The sequence below is a fragment of the Malaclemys terrapin genome, chromosome 2, assembly GCF_027887155.1.
Source record: "Malaclemys terrapin pileata isolate rMalTer1 chromosome 2, rMalTer1.hap1, whole genome shotgun sequence".
NCBI classification, from domain to species: Eukaryota; Metazoa; Chordata; order Testudines; family Emydidae; genus Malaclemys; species Malaclemys terrapin.
In genome coordinates, this window is record NC_071506.1 from 189020893 (window position 1) to 189038757 (window position 17865).

Here is a 17865-nt window from a genome sequence, read left to right on the forward strand (position 1 = left end):
CGCTAGACTATTGAGTGGCATTGACCAGAGCCGCTCCCACAAATGTAATTTCTTTATTTAATGATTATTGAATAGAGTTCAAAAGCAGGCAGAGTATCACACAGGATCATAAATGGGATTTAAAATATTGACTTTGTTCTCACTTTGCATAAACATAATGTTGCCTTGAGATTTTTAGTTATATTCTTTTTTTTTTAAAGGACAAAATCATTTTTATAATTTTGCATACTTTCTAGACTTAAATGATGGCATGAAAAAGTTGCTAGAGAGCTACTAGTCAAAGAATTAAATCTAAATCAAATTTCTAAAGACACCAACTAGCCAGGGACTGATACAACAGATAGTCTTCCAAGTTAAGGTGTCTTTGGAAATTTGAAGCCTACTTTGCTGGCTTTTGGAAGAAAGCTTTCTGTCTTCCCTTCCTCTAATCTTCCTCGGTACTCTGATGGGAATAGAGGTCCACTACTGTACCCCTGCAGCAGCATAAAGGCTTCTGAAAAGCATATGGTGAAAGTGATCAGTGTCTTGTTAATTTCACATTGCTCCTGACTGTCAAAGCAGTACAGGAACAAAGGTACTGCAGCTGTCTGTCTGCGTACCCAGGTGGAGTAGTTTGCACACTGTAACATTCTCTTAATGTGTTTAATATGAATAAAGTTATGAAGTCAAATACTTAAGAGTTGGGGAAATGCCAGAAGTAAAATTTTCCATACAAGCTTCATTTGGTTCCTTTTTGTGTATGCATTATGATATAGTCTTTACTTACATGATCCCATACCATTTTTTCCCCACAGAACCCCTGCCTCATTCAGTGTATAGGACAGACTTGCTCTGAGGATGAATTGAGGTTGTGTAATGAAGGAGAAGGCTTTTGTCTGTAGGATCTATCTCACTTGTTGCAGAAGTTGCAAGGTGTATACTGACAGAGACAGGGATGTGCAGGAAGAGAGAGGATGGTTTCATGGTTCAAGTGGTTGAATGCCGCTCTGAATTCTGTCCCTGCCTGTGCTGCAAAGTTCCTGTGTGGTGCCACATTTTCTGGATACCCAGCTTGAGATCCTGGGTTTGATTTACAGAATTGCTGAGCAGTTGCAGCTGCGACTGAAGCCAGTTGGTGTTTTTGTTTTTTTAATATAGATAGATACTATAGTGATGAGTGCTGTAGAAAAGTCTATGAGGAAATTAATAATGCTGTTTTCAGAGCAGTGTTTGAATAGTGTGCAGTAAATAAGGCATGTAGCCACACATTAAACAATGAAGATAAAACCAAAATATTGAATAGTTATCCATTGAAGGAGAATAGTCTGTCCTATGCACTGAATAAGGCAGGTGTCTCGTGGAAAAAAATATGATGGTTTTAAGTAAAAATGGTAGAATACATATGTACAAGAGCACTGAATTAAGATTGTATGGACAATCTTAATTCTTGCATTTCCTAACTCTTAACTGCTTGACTTTGTAACCTTAATATTATTTTTAAACATAGTTTATTTTATGTGTGATTTTATACAATGTGGGACATTTTATGTATTGTGCATGTCATACAATGACACAAAGGAATCTCTTCCCTCCCATCCTTGCTGCACATCAGCTTGTGGCTCCAAACCAAGGAGGTGTTAGAGCTTCTCAATGAAACTACTTTTTTTTTTTTTTAAAGTATTTAACATGGGCACAACAATGTGTTTTTCCCTACATGTGTTCTGAGAAATGGCTGAATTGTTTGAGTGGAAACTATAAGCAACTCTAAACAGGGTTCCCAAAGGCGAAGTGTTGAGCAGCCTTAAGTATAGGCACTGTTACCACATCTGCCTATAATTGGGAAGGTTACCGTTGCAAGTATAAGGGCTAGAAACTTTAAAAATAGAACCTTCAGAAACTAGTTGTGTAGGTGCCCCCAGTTATAAGAGCTAGTGGATTTTTCAGGCCCTGGGTTAGAATGTTTATGTATTATTCTAGGACAGTGGTCCCCAACCTTTTCCGCCAAGGACCGTGGCTGCCGGACAAACAGCTGCCGAAATGCCGCTGTGAAGAAGCAGCGTCCTCAAGAGGCGTCGCCGCCAAAATTCGGCGGCATTTTGGCGGTAGTGCTTCTTGACATTGCCGCTTCTCGGCGACATTTCGGCAGCTGCTTTTCCGGCGGCCAGTAGGCGGACGCACATGGATGCCCCGGCGGGCGCCATGGCACCCGCGGGCACCACGTTGGGGACCCCTGTTCTAGGACTAACCAATTGTTTCATTTTTAAAACCATTTCTCATTTCACATTTTGAATTTTCTGTCCTCTCACTCTTTTTGTGATTTCTCTTCCTTTCTGGTCTAGGTCTGCAAAAAAGTGAATCGTAAAAAGAGTGTCATATTGAAAGCACTGTTTGACAGTTCAGAGTTCAGTATTAGAGTAAATTTCACTTTACTGTTGTCCTGCACACAGTATACATGGTCAAAGATTTTGGGATAGGATAGGAATACAGTGGAGGTCAAGACTTACAGACAAGTTGAAGTGATAACTTGTTGAAGTAGACTTTCTGGTATTAAAGGATCAACATATTAATGTTTCTAAAAAGAAATTCTTACTTGATCTCAGTGGTGCATTAATGTGAAGCCTGGAGGAATTCTTCTTTGTCTCCCAGACATCTAGTTAATACACTGTAAACACCAGATAAGACAGTTTATCATCAAGTACTAAATCTGTTTTAGATAACCAAATGCAATGATATTTTTCTGGTAAGTAGGCTGAGTGTAATGGTACATGAGAGCATGGATATCATTGTATGGGATAGTAAACAAAGAACACCATGCTATGGAAACTATTAACAAATATTCTGCAAACAAAATAATTTGTCTCTTGCTTAGTAAACCTATTCCTAATGCTACCACCTAAAAAATGATGCATTTTTTCCAAAGACAGACTTACCTAATTCTGATATGGTTTAAATTTGATAAATTGAAACATCCTTTTGTATATTGTTATCAAAATTGCTACCAGGAGAGAAGTGTAATTTCTACCTCTCGTTTCAGTGCTCTGTTACCAGTGACTTAGATTTTCCAAAACAAGTCATCCCGCTCAAGACTCTGAATGCTGTTGCTTCAGTACCCATAATGTATTCTTGGTCTCCCCTTCAGCAAAATTTTATGGTAAGTGTCACATTTTCAGGTTAACTGCACGTGTAGTCCACTCCAGGAATGCCACTCAGGTCTGCCCTGTCTCCTATGTCTTGGTAGGAACCTTTCTCCCACTCCCTTCTGACTGGGTTTTTATGACTACACAGACCGCCGCCATCCACTGTGATATCTCCAGCAAGCCAGTCTGGTTAAAGGCCAGCTCCTGCATTGCTTTCTTTCAGACAACAATTGATAGTGTTTTTCCCAGTATCCATACAGCTCTTCTAAGCAAGCATATTTATTCATAGGGCAAAAGCATTACAGAGAAAACAGAGATTTAAACCCACATTAAATGTACCAGAAACCACCGATCTTCCATATGGGGAGTCTGATATGCCAACATTCCTTCTAACCCTTTAGCAAGGGTTGGTGCCTCCCTTTGGATAGGGAGTGATGTCCATCTGCTGAATCAAAATGAAGGCCATGAGCCAGTTCAAGCTCATCCTTTTTATATCAGAAGCCTTTTCTCTCTTTCCAGTCGCTGGCAAACCCAGCCTGATCCAGAATATGTAAACTACCTGCATGGTTGGAACTTCTCTGGAGTTGGTTAGTCTCAGTGACTTACCATATTTTAGTTCCTGGAGGAGCTGTTAATCCTTCCCCCCTGGAGTAAAACGCAATCATACATAAACCATTCGTACATTTAAAATAGGTGTCTCCAAAGATGCTGCCAGGAGTTGCAATATCTGTTAAAGTAAGTTTAAAAAATAGAAGCTGTGTGCATTTGGGGAGATAAATTACAGTGTAAGTGGAAACCAATAAACTAGTATATCCAAAAGGATAGAAATCTATTCCATTTGTTTTAATATTTAGATCTATATAAAATACCTGAAATATTGCTTTCTGCACTGCTTTACATCTGTTTTCTTTTCTTGCTCTACCCAATTGCCTTTCATTTTTTTACCAGTTACTTCATAAACTTGAAAAACATATGAAAAAAGGTTGAATATTAAAAAGGTGACTTGATGGCAGGTTTTTCTGAGCAGACAAAAGTTTTAGTACTGATTCATTTTTAGAAAGAGGACATTTTAAAGATATTTGTTATTTACACTTGGGGAGTGTTAATGCTCAAGCTGAGAGAGAGATAGGGTTACCATATTTTAATTTAAAAAAAGGGGAACACTCCACGGGGTCCCGCCCCGCCCCAACTCTGCCCCTTCCCCCGGCCCAGCACCGCCGGCCCCCAGGCACCAGCCGAGAACCCCCGGCCCTGCACCGCCAGCCCCCAGCCCAGCCCAGCCCTGGCCCCCGGCCAAGCACCGCCGGCCCCGCCCTCCCTATTTTCCCAGACACGTCCGGCTTTTTGGGATTTCTTCCCGGACGGGGATTTGAGGCCCAAAAAGCCAGACATGTCTGGGAAAATCTGGACGTATGGTAACCCTACTATAGACTTAACCTTTCTCACCTAAATCTTCCAGGGTTCCATAACGTGGGTATTGCAAAGTTAAGGATATTCCAGTCCTTGGCCTCACCAGAATAGAAATCCTGATTATGTACAATGACTTTGTATTTAGGACAGATGTCAGTTAAGGTCTAGATTTTGATCTAAGTCAAATTTGAACTAAGTTTTTAGAAATTAGGACTAATGCCTTGTGTCCAGAAGGAAGTCCTAATAAATTATTGATTATTCTTGCATAATCTACTGTCAGTCTCCATTAAGTGATGTTAATTCTCTGAGAGCCAGGATTTATTGTATGATCTGGCTACTTTTATTATGAACAGACATGCAAATTACTTAGGGAACTGCACTTTTAACACTGTACATATAACACTAGTCTACAATTTTTGAGAAGTCGTCTGCTTCAGAGATAAAATGTGCTATTTATTATGTATTATGATGTGCTGAATTCAAATATGACAATTAAAACAATTGATTGGCTACTGTTTCTAAGATATTTAAGTTTTTACATTTTATGTCTATGTATATTGTGTAGATAGAGTTTTAATCCTAAATTGTAAACCCAGGTCTTTTCATGTGTTTATGGTTGCTTTACATGATAATATTTCACCTGTCCTGTTTATGGAACACTTTAAAAATCAGCAAAAGGGTTATATAAATAAAATTTATTATGAAACAAAAGGCAAAAAACTATTCTGTGCATAGTTTAGTCCTATTCAGTGTCTACTCGGCACTTCTTGGCGTGTCTCTTGTATTCATTAAATGGAGCATCACTTGTCACTGTCCAGCAATAGTCTGCAAGCGTTGATGGGCTCCATTTGCCCCGATAGCGTTTCTCCATTGTTGCAATGTCCTGGTGAAATCACTCGCCATGCTCGTCGCTCACTGCTCCGCAGTTCGGTGGAAAAAAATCTAGATGAGTGCAAAAAATGTATCTTTAGTGACATGTTGCAGTCAAGGCTTTTGTCTGCCTTGAGGAGGTTTTCCACCAACAACCTGTAGTTGTCTGCCTTGTTGTTTCTGAGAAAATTTATTGCCACTAACTGGAAGGCTTTCCATGCCATCTTTTCCTTGCCACGCAGTGCATGGTCAAATGCATCATCTCGAAGAAGTTCACGAATCTGAGGACCAACAAAGACACCTTCCTTTATCTTAGCTTCACTTAACCTTGGAAATGTTCCACAGAGGTACTTGAAAGCTGCTTGTGTTTTGTCAATGGCCTTGACAGAGTTCTTCATCAGACCCAGCTTGATGTGTAAGGGTGGTAACAAAATCTTCCTTGATTCAACAAGTGGTGGATGCTGAACACTTTTCCTCCCAGGCTCCAATGACTGTCGGAGTGGCCAATCTTTCTTGATGTAGTGGGAATCTCTTGCACGACTATCCCATTCGCAGAGAAAACAGCAGTACTTTGTGTATCCAGTCTGCAGACCAAGCAAGAGAGCAACACCCTTCAAATCGCCACAAAGCTGCCACTGATGTTGGTCATAGTTTATGCACCTCAAAAGTTGTTTCATGTTGTCATAGGTTTCCTTCATATGGACTGCATGACCAACTGGAATTGATGGCAAAACATTGCCATTATGCAATAAAACCGCTTTAAGACTCGTCTTCGATGAATCAATGAACATTCTCCACTCATCTGGATCGTGAACGATGTTGAGGGCTGCCATCACACCATCGATGTTGTTGCAGGCTACAAGATCACCTTCCATGAAGAAGAATGGGACAAGATCCTTTTGACGGTCCCGGAACATGGAAACCCTAACGTCACCTGCCAGGAGATTCCACTGCTGTAGTCTGGAGCCCAACAGCTCTGCCTTACTCTTGGGTAGTTTCAAATCCCTGACAAGGTCATTCAGTTCACCTTGTGTTATGAGGTGTGGTTCAGAGGAGGAGGATGGGAGAAAATGTGGGTCCTGTGACATTGATGGTTCAGGACCAGAAGTTTCATCCTCTTCCTCTTCCTCGTCTGACTCAAGTGAGAATGATTCTGGTGCATCAGGAACCGGCAGTCCTTCTCCGTAGGGTACTGGGCGTATAGCTGATGGAATGTTTGGATAATGCACAGTCCACTTTTTCTTCTTTGACACACCTTTCCCAACTGGAGGCACCGTACAGAATTAGCAATTGCTGGTCTGATCTGTTGGCTCTCTCCAAATCATTGGCACTGCAAAAGGCATAGATTTTCTTTTCCTGTTCAACTATTGGCGAAGATTTGTTGCACAAGTGTTGCAGCATATGTGTGGGGCCCACCTTTTGTCCTGATCTCCAATTTTGCTGCCAAAATAAAGGTGATAGGCTTTCTTAACCATAGTGGTTATACTGCACTTTTGTGATGCAAAAGTCACTTCACCACAAACATAGCAGAAGTTGTCTGCACTGTACATACAAGTACGAGGCATCTCTGCTCACTTTGGCTAAACAGAAATGTGTCCCTTTGCAAAATCAAACATTGACAAATAAGAGAGCATGACACTGCATGATTTTTAGAGCTGATATAGGGCAATTTGTTCAGCAGAGTGATGTAAGCTTCGTTATGAGTGCATCATCCATGACTTCTAGGAATAACCTGATGCAATTCATATCATGTATGATGCAATACCAGCTTCAGATTGCATCATTCATTGTTTTGCCTAAAAAGCAAGTACTGTCCAAACCCAGTCATAGATTTATTCATAGATCCAGTCAAAGATGTATTTTAGTCATTTCTGGTTTAAATTGAGATCCCTTCCCTTTATAACTCACTTATCCTCCGCCATTCCCAAGTCAAGGGTCGTATATACTGACCCAATAGCATATCTTGAAAACTAGAGCCAATCAACAATTTTAAGCATCATTTTCGTTCTCAGTGACCCAGAATTAGTAAAGTTTGACTACATTTATTTCAGAAGCATTTTGGCTGTAGAGCAGTGTAATCGGTCATCCTTTTTCATGTTAGTTTAGTGCACTGAAGGCAACCCTTTTTATTTAGAATAAAAAAATACGAAATATACAAATTACTATATGTGCCTCAAACTGACTGATCTTATTATTAGAAGTGATTTTTAACCCAAATAACATCAGCAGCTAATCCACAAAAAAACTCAACCCACAACGAAATGTTTTTCTCAACAAAAACGAAACATCGACCCTCTATCACTGAAAGCCAAAATTAAAAGTTACACTTATCTTATTTAAATAAATAATTGTAAAGGCATTATTATCGACAGATATTTAATCCATTTTAGACAAGAGATTATCTGTTAACATAATGAGTATCCTGTTGAGGATAAGGGCTTGCCTACATGGGGAAATTGACCAGAATAGTTATAGTGGAATAGCAATTTCAGTATAGCTATGCATCAGTAGCTGCTCATGTGAGTATTCTATTCCAGAAAAAAAGTGACTTCATTTCAGAATGATTACGTGATTATATGGAATGCCACTTGTCCATTGCAGGTTTGGGACAGTCACACTGCTGAAATGGGTGCCTCGTTAAAATTTTTTCTCATGTGCTCCCTGAGAGAATTTCATTGCTTCTGTTGTAATCATAAACTTTTCCACATTACTTTTAGGTAGAGGATGAAACGGTTTTACATAACATTCCTTATATGGGAGATGAAGTGCTTGACCAGGATGGAACCTTTATTGAAGAACTGATCAAGAACTATGATGGAAAAGTACATGGAGACAGAGGTGAGTCCAACCCACCATGTATATCAGTCATTTCTTCCTACCTAAACATGATTAACAGCTGCTTCTGTAGCAGTCAGCTTTATTATATAGTTTTATTTATAAGTTAAATATCAAAACTGAAGTATGATTCCTAAGGACTTACTATTTACTAATACTAATTACTGTTTAGTATTCTCCATCATCCCCCTATGCCATGTTGAATAGTGAGTATAACAGTCTTACTTAGCTTTTGTACATGGATTAATATTTATGCAGTTGTTTGAAAATATAAACTAAATCCTCACACCAGTCCTGAGAGGTGAAATAGCGAGGTTAACTTTGTTGCCCAGAACATACAGTTAATCATTGTAATAGCTGGGTTTGAGATTAGATAAGTGGTGAAACATTTCAAGGAGAATCCAAACATACTCCTGTCCCTTTTGACAAGACTTCTGAATTGTAGGGCAAAATGGCACAGCCAGATTGAGCCAAGAGATGGGGAGTTACACTCTTTGGCATTTCACTTGCCTTTACTGTGTATGATTGAATTCCTCTGGCATGCTTCCTAGGTAGGTGGTGTGGATGACTGGGGAGAAGATAGCAGTGAACTACCAACAACCTCTCTCCTCATTGCCAGTATGGCATAAAGTGACCAGTACCCCAGCCAGCTCAGTCCCCTTTATCTTATAGGAAGTGTGATATTACTAGAGCTTTATTTTTCTATTCCTGTTTTCGGGTAGAAGGATTTATATTCCCTCTCTTGGCTGGCATACAGGGATTTGGGAAAAATCCCTCAAAATTAACAGATAAGAAATTCTTGATTCTCATTCATCCTCCCACTCAGCCCCTCCTGTCTTGTACTGAATTTACAGATTGTAATGTGCTGTGGGCACAGGATCTGATAACTCAGGGGTGGGCAAACTACGGCCTGGATCCAGCCCGCGGGTTTACCACCCCCGTGGCATCGCGGGCTCCACGCTGCTCCTGGAAGCGGCCGGCACCACCTCCCTGAAGCCCCGGGGGGAGGGGCAGAGGGCTCTGTGCACTGCCCTTGCCTGAAGGCACCGCCCCCTCAACCCCTATTGGCTGGGAATGGGGAACTGCGGCCAATGGGAGCTTTGGGAGAGGTACCTGCAGGCGAGGGCAGCGTGTGGAGCCCTCTGCCCCACCTCCCCCAGGGGCTGCAGGGATGTGGTGCCGGCTGCTTCCAGGAGCAGCGCGGGGCCAGGGCAGGCAGGGAGCCTGTCTTAGCCCCGCTGCACGCTGCTGCCACCCTGGAGCTGCGCCAGGTCGCAGCCCACACCCCGAATCCCAACCCCCGCCGCACCCCTCCTGTACCCCAATCTCCTGCCCTGAGCCCCCTCCTACACCCTGCACCCCTCCTGCGCCCTTGCCCGAGCCCCCTCATACACCCTGCACCCCTCCTGCGCCCTTTCCCAGAGCCCCTTCCTGCACACCACACCTCCTCCTATACCCCACCCCTCTGACCGAGCCCTACATTCATGGCCCTACATGCAATTTCCCCACCCAGATGTGGCCCTTGGGCCAAAAAGTTTGCCCACCCCTGTGATGACTAAACATATAGCCATAGTTGTTCATTTAAAAAAAAAAAACTGAAATATGGGGTAGAAATAAACACTTTTTTTTTTTTTTGGCTTTACTTCCAATCTTGCTGAATTTCAGAATGCGGATTTATCAATGATGAGATATTTGTGGAGCTGGTAAATGCACTTGGTCAGTATAGTGATGATGAAGATGATGATGATGGAGATGACAATCCTGATGAGCAAGATGAAAAACAGAAAGACCGAGAAGGCAACAGAATGGGTATGTCACTCCAGTAGATTTTAAAAACCTTTATTATTGTAGCAGTTTTTCCTGTATTTATTTCCTCAATAAATGGAAGATGTTCAGATTTATATTTTTGTATTTATGCTCAGTGAAGTTAACAACGTTATTTCTTCTAGTGATTGCACACGTCCATTCCACTTCAGGTGTATGCATGTCTAGTGCACTGTTGAAAACTTTTCCCTCAGTGCTACGCACTGAGGCAGCATATGTGGATTCTGCTTCCTTGTGCCACCTTGCAGTGGTATAAAAGGCAGAGTTGCCCCTGATTCCACTCAGTTCCTTTACTGTTCATGATGATTGTTGGAGTGTTATCTTGCTGTCGCAGGCTTTACTTAAATTTATCTATTTTGTATATAGTTGGTGCTGGTTTTAACCATAGTTCTAGTGTTAGGTTCTTCTAGTCATAAGTAGGGCTGAACCAATTTCACGGCTGTGAAAAACATGTCACGGACCGTGAAATCAGCCCTCCCCTGTGAAATCTGATCTCCCGTGCTGCTGGGAGCCTGGGGCTCCTAGCTGCTAGTCCAGCCACACGGGGGAGGGACAGGATTTGTCCTTCCCCTGCATGGCTGCTCTTTGTGGTGAGATCAGATCTACCTCTAGAGGTAGCACAGAAATGAGGGTAGTACACCCTCACTTCTGCGCTGAAGCAACCCGGCTTCTGTCCCGCGGGGCCTTTCTCTCCTCTCCCCCACCCCACCTGCAGTAGTTCCTCAGCTCTGCAGGGACATGCAGGCCGCTTCGGGGGGAGTTGTGCAGAGCCTGGTAGGGAGCCTGCCAGTCTTCTCTCTCCCCCCCTCCCCTCCCCTCTTCTGCACTACTACCCAGTTTGTGTAGATAGCCTGGGAGTTCTAAGCAAGCATTTTGGTGTGTTTGTCAAGGACTGTTTCTCCTACTCCTTTACCACCAGGCTATCCCACTATCTAAGTGCTTGGTCTTGCATCACTACAGATCAGTGTGTCTTAAGCATGGTGGAATTGGGATACAAGCTTCAGTTTATTTTTGTCTTCCCATCGCACCACTTTCCCAATCTGTTTTTAGGGACCACTCTCACAAAGAACTTCTCCTTTAGAAGATGCAATCTCTCCTATAGTTGGAAGCCATAGAGGAAGTTTCTCAGCAATTCAGAGAAAAGGGGTTTTATTCCCACTGTTTCCTGATCCCAAAAGGAGGTCTCAGACCATATTAGTCTTGTGACAACTGAACAGATATCTGAAGAAAATAGTTTTGCATTGTCATGCTGGCTTCGACTTAAAAAATGCAAATTTCCAAGTGGCAGTACATCAAAGCCAAAGGACGTTCCTCAGATTCCTGGTCAACAAATCTCGCTACCAGTTTGCAGTACTATCATTTGGCCTGTCTGCAGCTCCACATATTTTCAGAAAGTGCCTGCCAGTCGTGGCAGTGTTCCTGAGGAAATCAGGAGTTCAGGTGTTTTCCTACTTGGATGATTGGTTGGTGAGAGGCTGGTCCAAAGTTGTGGTGCTGTCCACTGTCTCTCCTACAATCCACCTTCAACACTCTAGGGTTGCTTAGCAACACGGAGAAGTCAATCCTGTCACCTATACAAAAGATGAAGTTTATAGGAGCTGTCTTGGACTCTCTGGAAGCCAAGGTCTTTCTTCCACAGATGAGATTCCAGACTCTGCTGTCCATTGCTTTAAATTTGAGTGCCCACTCTATGACAACGATACAGAATTGCCTCAGGCTTCTGGGGCATATGGCTTCATGCACTTATGTGGTTCATCTCAAAAGCTGCAAGGGTGGTTATCGGTGCACTCTCCAGTTTGTCATCCATTAGACATAGTAGTTTGAGTACCCACACAAGTCTTGACCTCTAAACTAGTGGAAAAACCATTCATGTATGTATGGAGTGCCATTTGTTCCTCCACAGCTGGTTTTGACCCTAGTTATGTACGTTTCTGCCCTTGGTGGGGGTTTCACCTCAGGTCCCTGGAGATGCAATATCAGTGAATTAAGGGCCATTCAGCTAACTTGTAAAGCCTTCCTTCCCCATATCGAGGAAAGAAATCTGCTCATACTTACAGACAACATAGTGGTCAGGTTCTGTGTGAACAGGCAAGGACAAGCCCAGTTGTCTGCTATGCCAAGAGGCAGTGAGGATTTGGGATTTCTGTATCACCATCTCAGTCCACTTCAAAGCCTCTCACTTTCCTGGTGTCCAGGTTAAACTGGCAGACTGATTAAGCAGATCTTTCACCAGTCACCACAACTGGTCTCTCTGCCCAGACATTGCCAGATTCATTTTCCAACGATGTAGGACTCCCCAAATAGACCTACTTGAAACAAACGTCAATAGGAAGTGCTATCACACAGGTCACAGCCCAGAGTCCCTCAAAAGATGCTTTCCTGTTGCCCTGGATGGTCACGCTCCTGTAGGGTCACGCTCCTGTATGCATTTCCTCCAGTTCCACTCCTGCCCAGAGTGTTGTTGAAAATCACTCAGGACTGTGCTTGAGTCATACTTCTAACTCCAGTATGGCCTTGGAAACATTGGTTTCCTACTCTACTGATCCTCTCAGACAGCTCTGTTGACACTTCCCTCAGGACCATGGTCATCTCCTCCACCCCAACCTGCAGGCCTTCATCTCACAGCCTGGATGCCCCATGGCTAATGCCTCAAGAGGAGGCTTGCTCAAAGGGAGTTCAAGATGTACTTTTAAATAGTAGAAAACTATATACCTGATATACTTCATTGGGAAATTGGAAGACATTTTCCATCTCGTCCCAAGAAAATGGGGTTTCTCCAGTCTGAGCTCCCATACATCGTGTTCCGGACAATCTGTTAAACCTGAAACAACATGGTCTGGCAACTAATTCCATCCCCCGCAAGTCCCATATTAATCAGATTTTTGAAAGGTCTCTCTGTACTATGTATATCCCCAGGTAGAAGATCCTGTTCTTCTTCGAGTGCTTGCTCATATCCATTCCATTAGGTGTGTGCGCGCCGCGTGCACGATCGTTGGAAGATTTTCTACCCTAGCAACACTGGCGGGTCGGCTGTGGAGCCCCCTAGAGTGGTGCCTTCATGGCGCTGAATATATACCCCAGCCGACCCGGCGCCCCCTCAGTTCCTTCTTACCGCCCCTGACGGTCGTTGGAACTGTGGAGCGCTGCTTAGCTGTTCTCCACTCTCCCTAGCTTAGTTTGTTGTATCACAGTTATAGTTATAGTTATAGTGTTTATAGTTAAATAGTTAAATAGTTTAAAAGTTGTTCTAGTTGTTCTAAGTAGTTCAGGGGATTAAGGGGGTCGTCTCCCCCTTTCTCCCCCGGCCGCGGGGCCGGGCTCATGCCCAACGCTCCCGGCTTCAAGCAGTGCGCCTCCTGCGCTAAGCCTATGCCCACGAGCGACCCGCACGACTCCTGTCTGAAGTGCCTGGGAGAGTCCCATCAAACAGACAAGTGCAAGATCTGTAAGGCCTTCAGACCGAGGACCAAGAAGGAGCGGGACTTTCGGCTCCGGCAACTCCTGATGGAGGCGGCACTTAGTCCGGACGCTCCATCTACAAGTCAGGCCCCGGCACCTAGCACCTCGGTGCGCAGTGCCCCGGCAGCACCAGCTATGACGACTACGCGAGTGGCGTCAGACAAGCCTCCCCGGCACCGGACCTCGTCGGCACCGCAAACAGTGCCTCGGCGCCGGTCATTATCCCCGGGGCATAAAAAAGCCCATAAGACGGGGACATCCGTGCCGAAGACGCCGGCTCCCCCAGTGCCGGGGGTAGAGCCGCGTCCGCCGGTGGAGCACCGGAAACAGGTGCCTCCAGCACCGTCGACTCCGGCGCCGAGGCCGTTGAGTCCGGTGCAGATAGCGTCTCCACCGAGACCGGCGGTGATACAGTGCCTCCCGTCGACTCCAGAGACCTTCGCGGCGGCGAGAGACTTAATAGCTCTCACGGAGCCGGCACCGCCTCAACCACCGGCACCGACTGCACCGTTGACTCGCCCGGTCCAGTCGAGGGGGAAACCTGCCTTGATGCGCCCTCCATCGCAAGGGCTGGAACCTCGGCACCGATCCAGGTCCCGAAGCAGGTCCCCACGCCGCTCGCAGTCCCGGCACCGAATATCGCCTCGGCACCGGTCGTACTCGCGGCCAAGATCTTCTTCGCGGCACCGCTCTACGTCTCGGCACCGCTATGATCGTCGGCACCGATCAACGTCGAGACGTAGTTCTCGGCACCGCTACGGTCGACGCTCGACGTCGAGAGGCCGCTCCCGGCACCGGGCATACTCCAGGTCCTCGTCGAGGTCCAGATCCGACTCCCGGCACCGACGAGGTCATCGGCACCGGTCGCGGTCCCGGCACCGATCGCCGGCACCGCGTAGAGATAGATCATCTCCGGACCGGCACCGTGCGGCACCGCAGCCAATCGGAATCGTCTCGACGCTCTCGGCACCGCCGTGGCCATCGAGATCGGAGTCCCACTCCTCGGAGGACCTCTCGAGATCGGCATACCCCCCTCAGGGGCAAGCCGAGGAACAGGACTTGGGCCATTGGCAGGAGATGGCAGAGGACCATTCTCATGGCCCATCTCACTGGTCGTTTTGGACCCCGTGGGCGTACCATCAGGCGCAAGGGGCTCCAATTGCTTCGACCTCTCGCTCCGGTCACTCCATCAGAGGGGCCCCGGAGTCTACCATTTCGCGGCCTCCGCCAGGGGGCATGGAGGCTTCTGTGTCCGCACCACCTGACGCCCTGGACCCAGGCGCAGGTGATGCTCCAGCCCAGGAACAGAGAGACCAGGACCAGCCCTTGGATCCTGTTCCACCGGAGGCATCTTCCTCTTCTTCCCCGGATGAGGCAGTGGCGGGCACATCGTGCACAGGCCCACCTCCAATAGATCTTCGGGCTCACCAGGATCTTCTGCGCAGGATGGCCCGTAATATGGACCTGCAGGCGGAGGAGATAGTGGAGGTGCACGACCCGATCGTGAATATCCTTGGAGCGGATGCCCCATCGAGGGTAGCGTTACCCCTGATCCGCACGATACAAATCAATGCGGATACGATATGGCAAACTCCTGCCTCTATCCCACCCACAGCGAGAGGGGTGGAAAGGAAGTACTTTGTCCCATCTAAGGACTATGGGTACTTGTATACCCACCCCCAACCGTGTTCACTGGTGGTGGAATCAGTGAACGCACGAGAGCGCCACGGCCAGCAGGCTGCAGCGCCTAAATCAAAAGAGGCTAAGCGGCTCGATTTGTTTGGCCGTAAGGTATACTCAGCCGGAGGGCTACAACTTAGAGCGGCAAACCAACAGGCGCTACTGAGCCGCTACAATTTCAACTCCTGGAACTCTATGGGAAAGTTTAAGGAGTTGATTCCCCAAGAGTCCAGGGAAGAGTTTGGGGCCATGGTAGAGGAGGGCAAGAAGGTGGCTCGGACCTCCTTGCAGGCCTCCTTGGACATAGCAGACTCAGCTGCGAGGACCCTGGCTTCGGGTATTGCTATGCGCAGGATCTCCTGGCTTCAGGTTTCAGGTTTGCCTCCGGAGCTGCAGTAAACCCTACAGGATCTGCCCTTTGAGGGACATGGATTGTTCTCGGACAAGACGGACTCTCGTCTGCAGAGCCTCAAGGACTCGAGAACAATCATGCGCTCCCTGGGGATGCATGTTGTGGGCCCTCAGCGCAGACCATTTAGGCCGCAGCCTCAGCGCTTCTACCCCCCCCCCCCCCCCCCCGCCTCGTCAGAGACAAGACTCGGCCCGGAGGCGAGGGCGAGGTGGTAGGAGAAGATGGGCTGGCCCTCAACCCGGTCAGAACCAGGGGCCACCAAGACCACCTTCAGGTCCTAGACAGAACTTTTGAAGGTGCGGTCGAGGACGGCGCCCCAGTCATCCCCCAGGATCCAGCCCCCTCCTTTCAGGATCGTCTCTCCCACTTCCACCGCGCTTGGTCCCTTATAACTTCGGACTGTTGGGTCCTCCGCACGGTGGAGAGGGGATACGCTATCCAGTTTTCTTCTATCCCCCCCTCCCACCCCCCTTCCCCGTCCCTCTTCAGGGACCCTTCTCACGAGCAACTTCTTATACAGGAGGTTTCTACGCTCCTGGCCATGGGGGCCATAGAGGAGGTTCCGATAGAGTTAAGGGGCAGGGGATTTTATTCCCGTTACTTCCTGATCCCCAAGTCCAAAGGAGGTCTGCGGCCCATCTTGGACTTGCGCGGACTCAACAAATTCGTAGTAAAGTTGAAGTTCCGCATGGTCTCTCTGGGGGCCATTATCCCTTCCCTCGATCCTGGAGACTGGTTCGCCGCCCTCGACATGAAAGACGCATACTTTCACATCTCAATTTACCCACCTCACAGACGCTTCCTGCGATTCGCGGTAAACGCGGTGCACTACCAATTTGCAGTCCTTCCCTTCGGCCTATCCTCGGCCCCAAGAGTGTTCACGAAATGTATGGCTGTCGTGGCAGCGTACCTTCGTCGGCAAGGGATACAGGTGTTCCCGTACCTAGACGACTGGCTGGTACGCGGTCGCACCAAGGAGCAAGTTCAAGCTCACGTCCACATAATAGTGCACACATTCAACGAGTTGGGCATCCTACTCAACAAGGACAAATCCACTCTAGAACCTACCCAGAGAATAGAATTCATAGGCGCAGTTCTAGACTCCAGACGTGCACAAGCCATCCTGCCAGACAACCGATTTGGCACCATCACGAGCCTCATTCAAGGGCTCCAGGCGTTCCCAACTACCACGGTGAGGTCGTGCCTTACCCTGCTGGGTCACATGGCTTCCTGCACGTACGTAACCAGGCATGCCAGACTTCGGCTTCGCCCACTCCAGACCTGGGTGTCGTCAATATATCGACCACATCGGGACAGCCTGAACATGGTGGTCACGGTCCCAATCTCGGTCCTGACCTCCCTCACCTGGTGGCTAGATCACAATGTGGTCTGCGAGGGGATGCCATTTCACGCCCCACAACCCTCTCTGCACCTGGTCACAGACGCTTCATCTCTGGGTTGGGGCGCCCATCTCAACGAACACCATACCCAGGGCCTGTGGACTGCACCCCAGCTAGCCCTGCACATCAATGTTCGGGAACTGATGGCGGTGCGCCTGGCGTGCCAGGCATTTCTCAACCTCCTACGTGGCCGATGTGTGTTAGTTCTCATCGACAACACCATGGCCATGTTTTACATCAACAAGCAAGGAGGAGCACGTTCGTCAATTCTATGCCAAGAGGCCATTCGCCTGTGGGACTTCTGCATCGCCCACTCAATCCATCTCAAGGCATCGTTCCTCCCTGGAGTCCAGAACACTCTAGCGGACCGACTCAGCAGGTCCTTCCAGACACACGAGTGGTCTATCCGTCCGGACGTCATACATTCCATCTTCCAGAAGTGGGGGTTTCCCCAGATAGACCTGTTTGCATCTCGAGACAACAGGAAGTGCCACGTGTTCTGCTCCCTACAAGGTCGAGCTCCGGGCTCCCTCTCGGATGCGTTTCTCCTTCCCTGGAAAGACCACCTGTTTTATGCCTTCCCTCCGTTTCCTCTGGTCCACAAGGTACTGCTCAAATTGCGCAGAGACCAGGCACAGGTAATTCTGATCGCTCCAGCGTGGCCGAGACAACATTGGTACACCACACTGTTGGAACTCTCGGTTCAGACACCGATCCCGCTTCCGTTGTGTCCGGATCTCATCTCTCAGGACCACGGCCGGCTGCGTCACCCCGACCTGCAATCACTCCACCTCACGGCGTGGCTGCTCCATGGTTCACCCAGGCAGAGCAGCAATGCTCGCACTCTGTCCAACAGATT

General features: G+C 47.0%; 1 protein-coding gene across 4 annotated transcripts in view; it reads left to right on the top strand.

The window, feature by feature from the left end:
* EZH2 (enhancer of zeste 2 polycomb repressive complex 2 subunit) overlaps positions 1 to 17865 on the top strand; it is a 92099-nt gene that overhangs the window by 40227 nt on the left and 34007 nt on the right. For all 4 annotated transcript variants that reach the window (XM_054019325.1, XM_054019324.1, XM_054019327.1 and 1 more), the window contains 3 exons: positions 3014 to 3130; positions 8114 to 8234; positions 9897 to 10040. In XM_054019325.1, coding sequence (XP_053875300.1) covers positions 3014 to 3130; positions 8114 to 8234; positions 9897 to 10040 — 382 coding nt within the window. The remainder of the gene's footprint in view (positions 1 to 3013; positions 3131 to 8113; positions 8235 to 9896; positions 10041 to 17865) is intronic.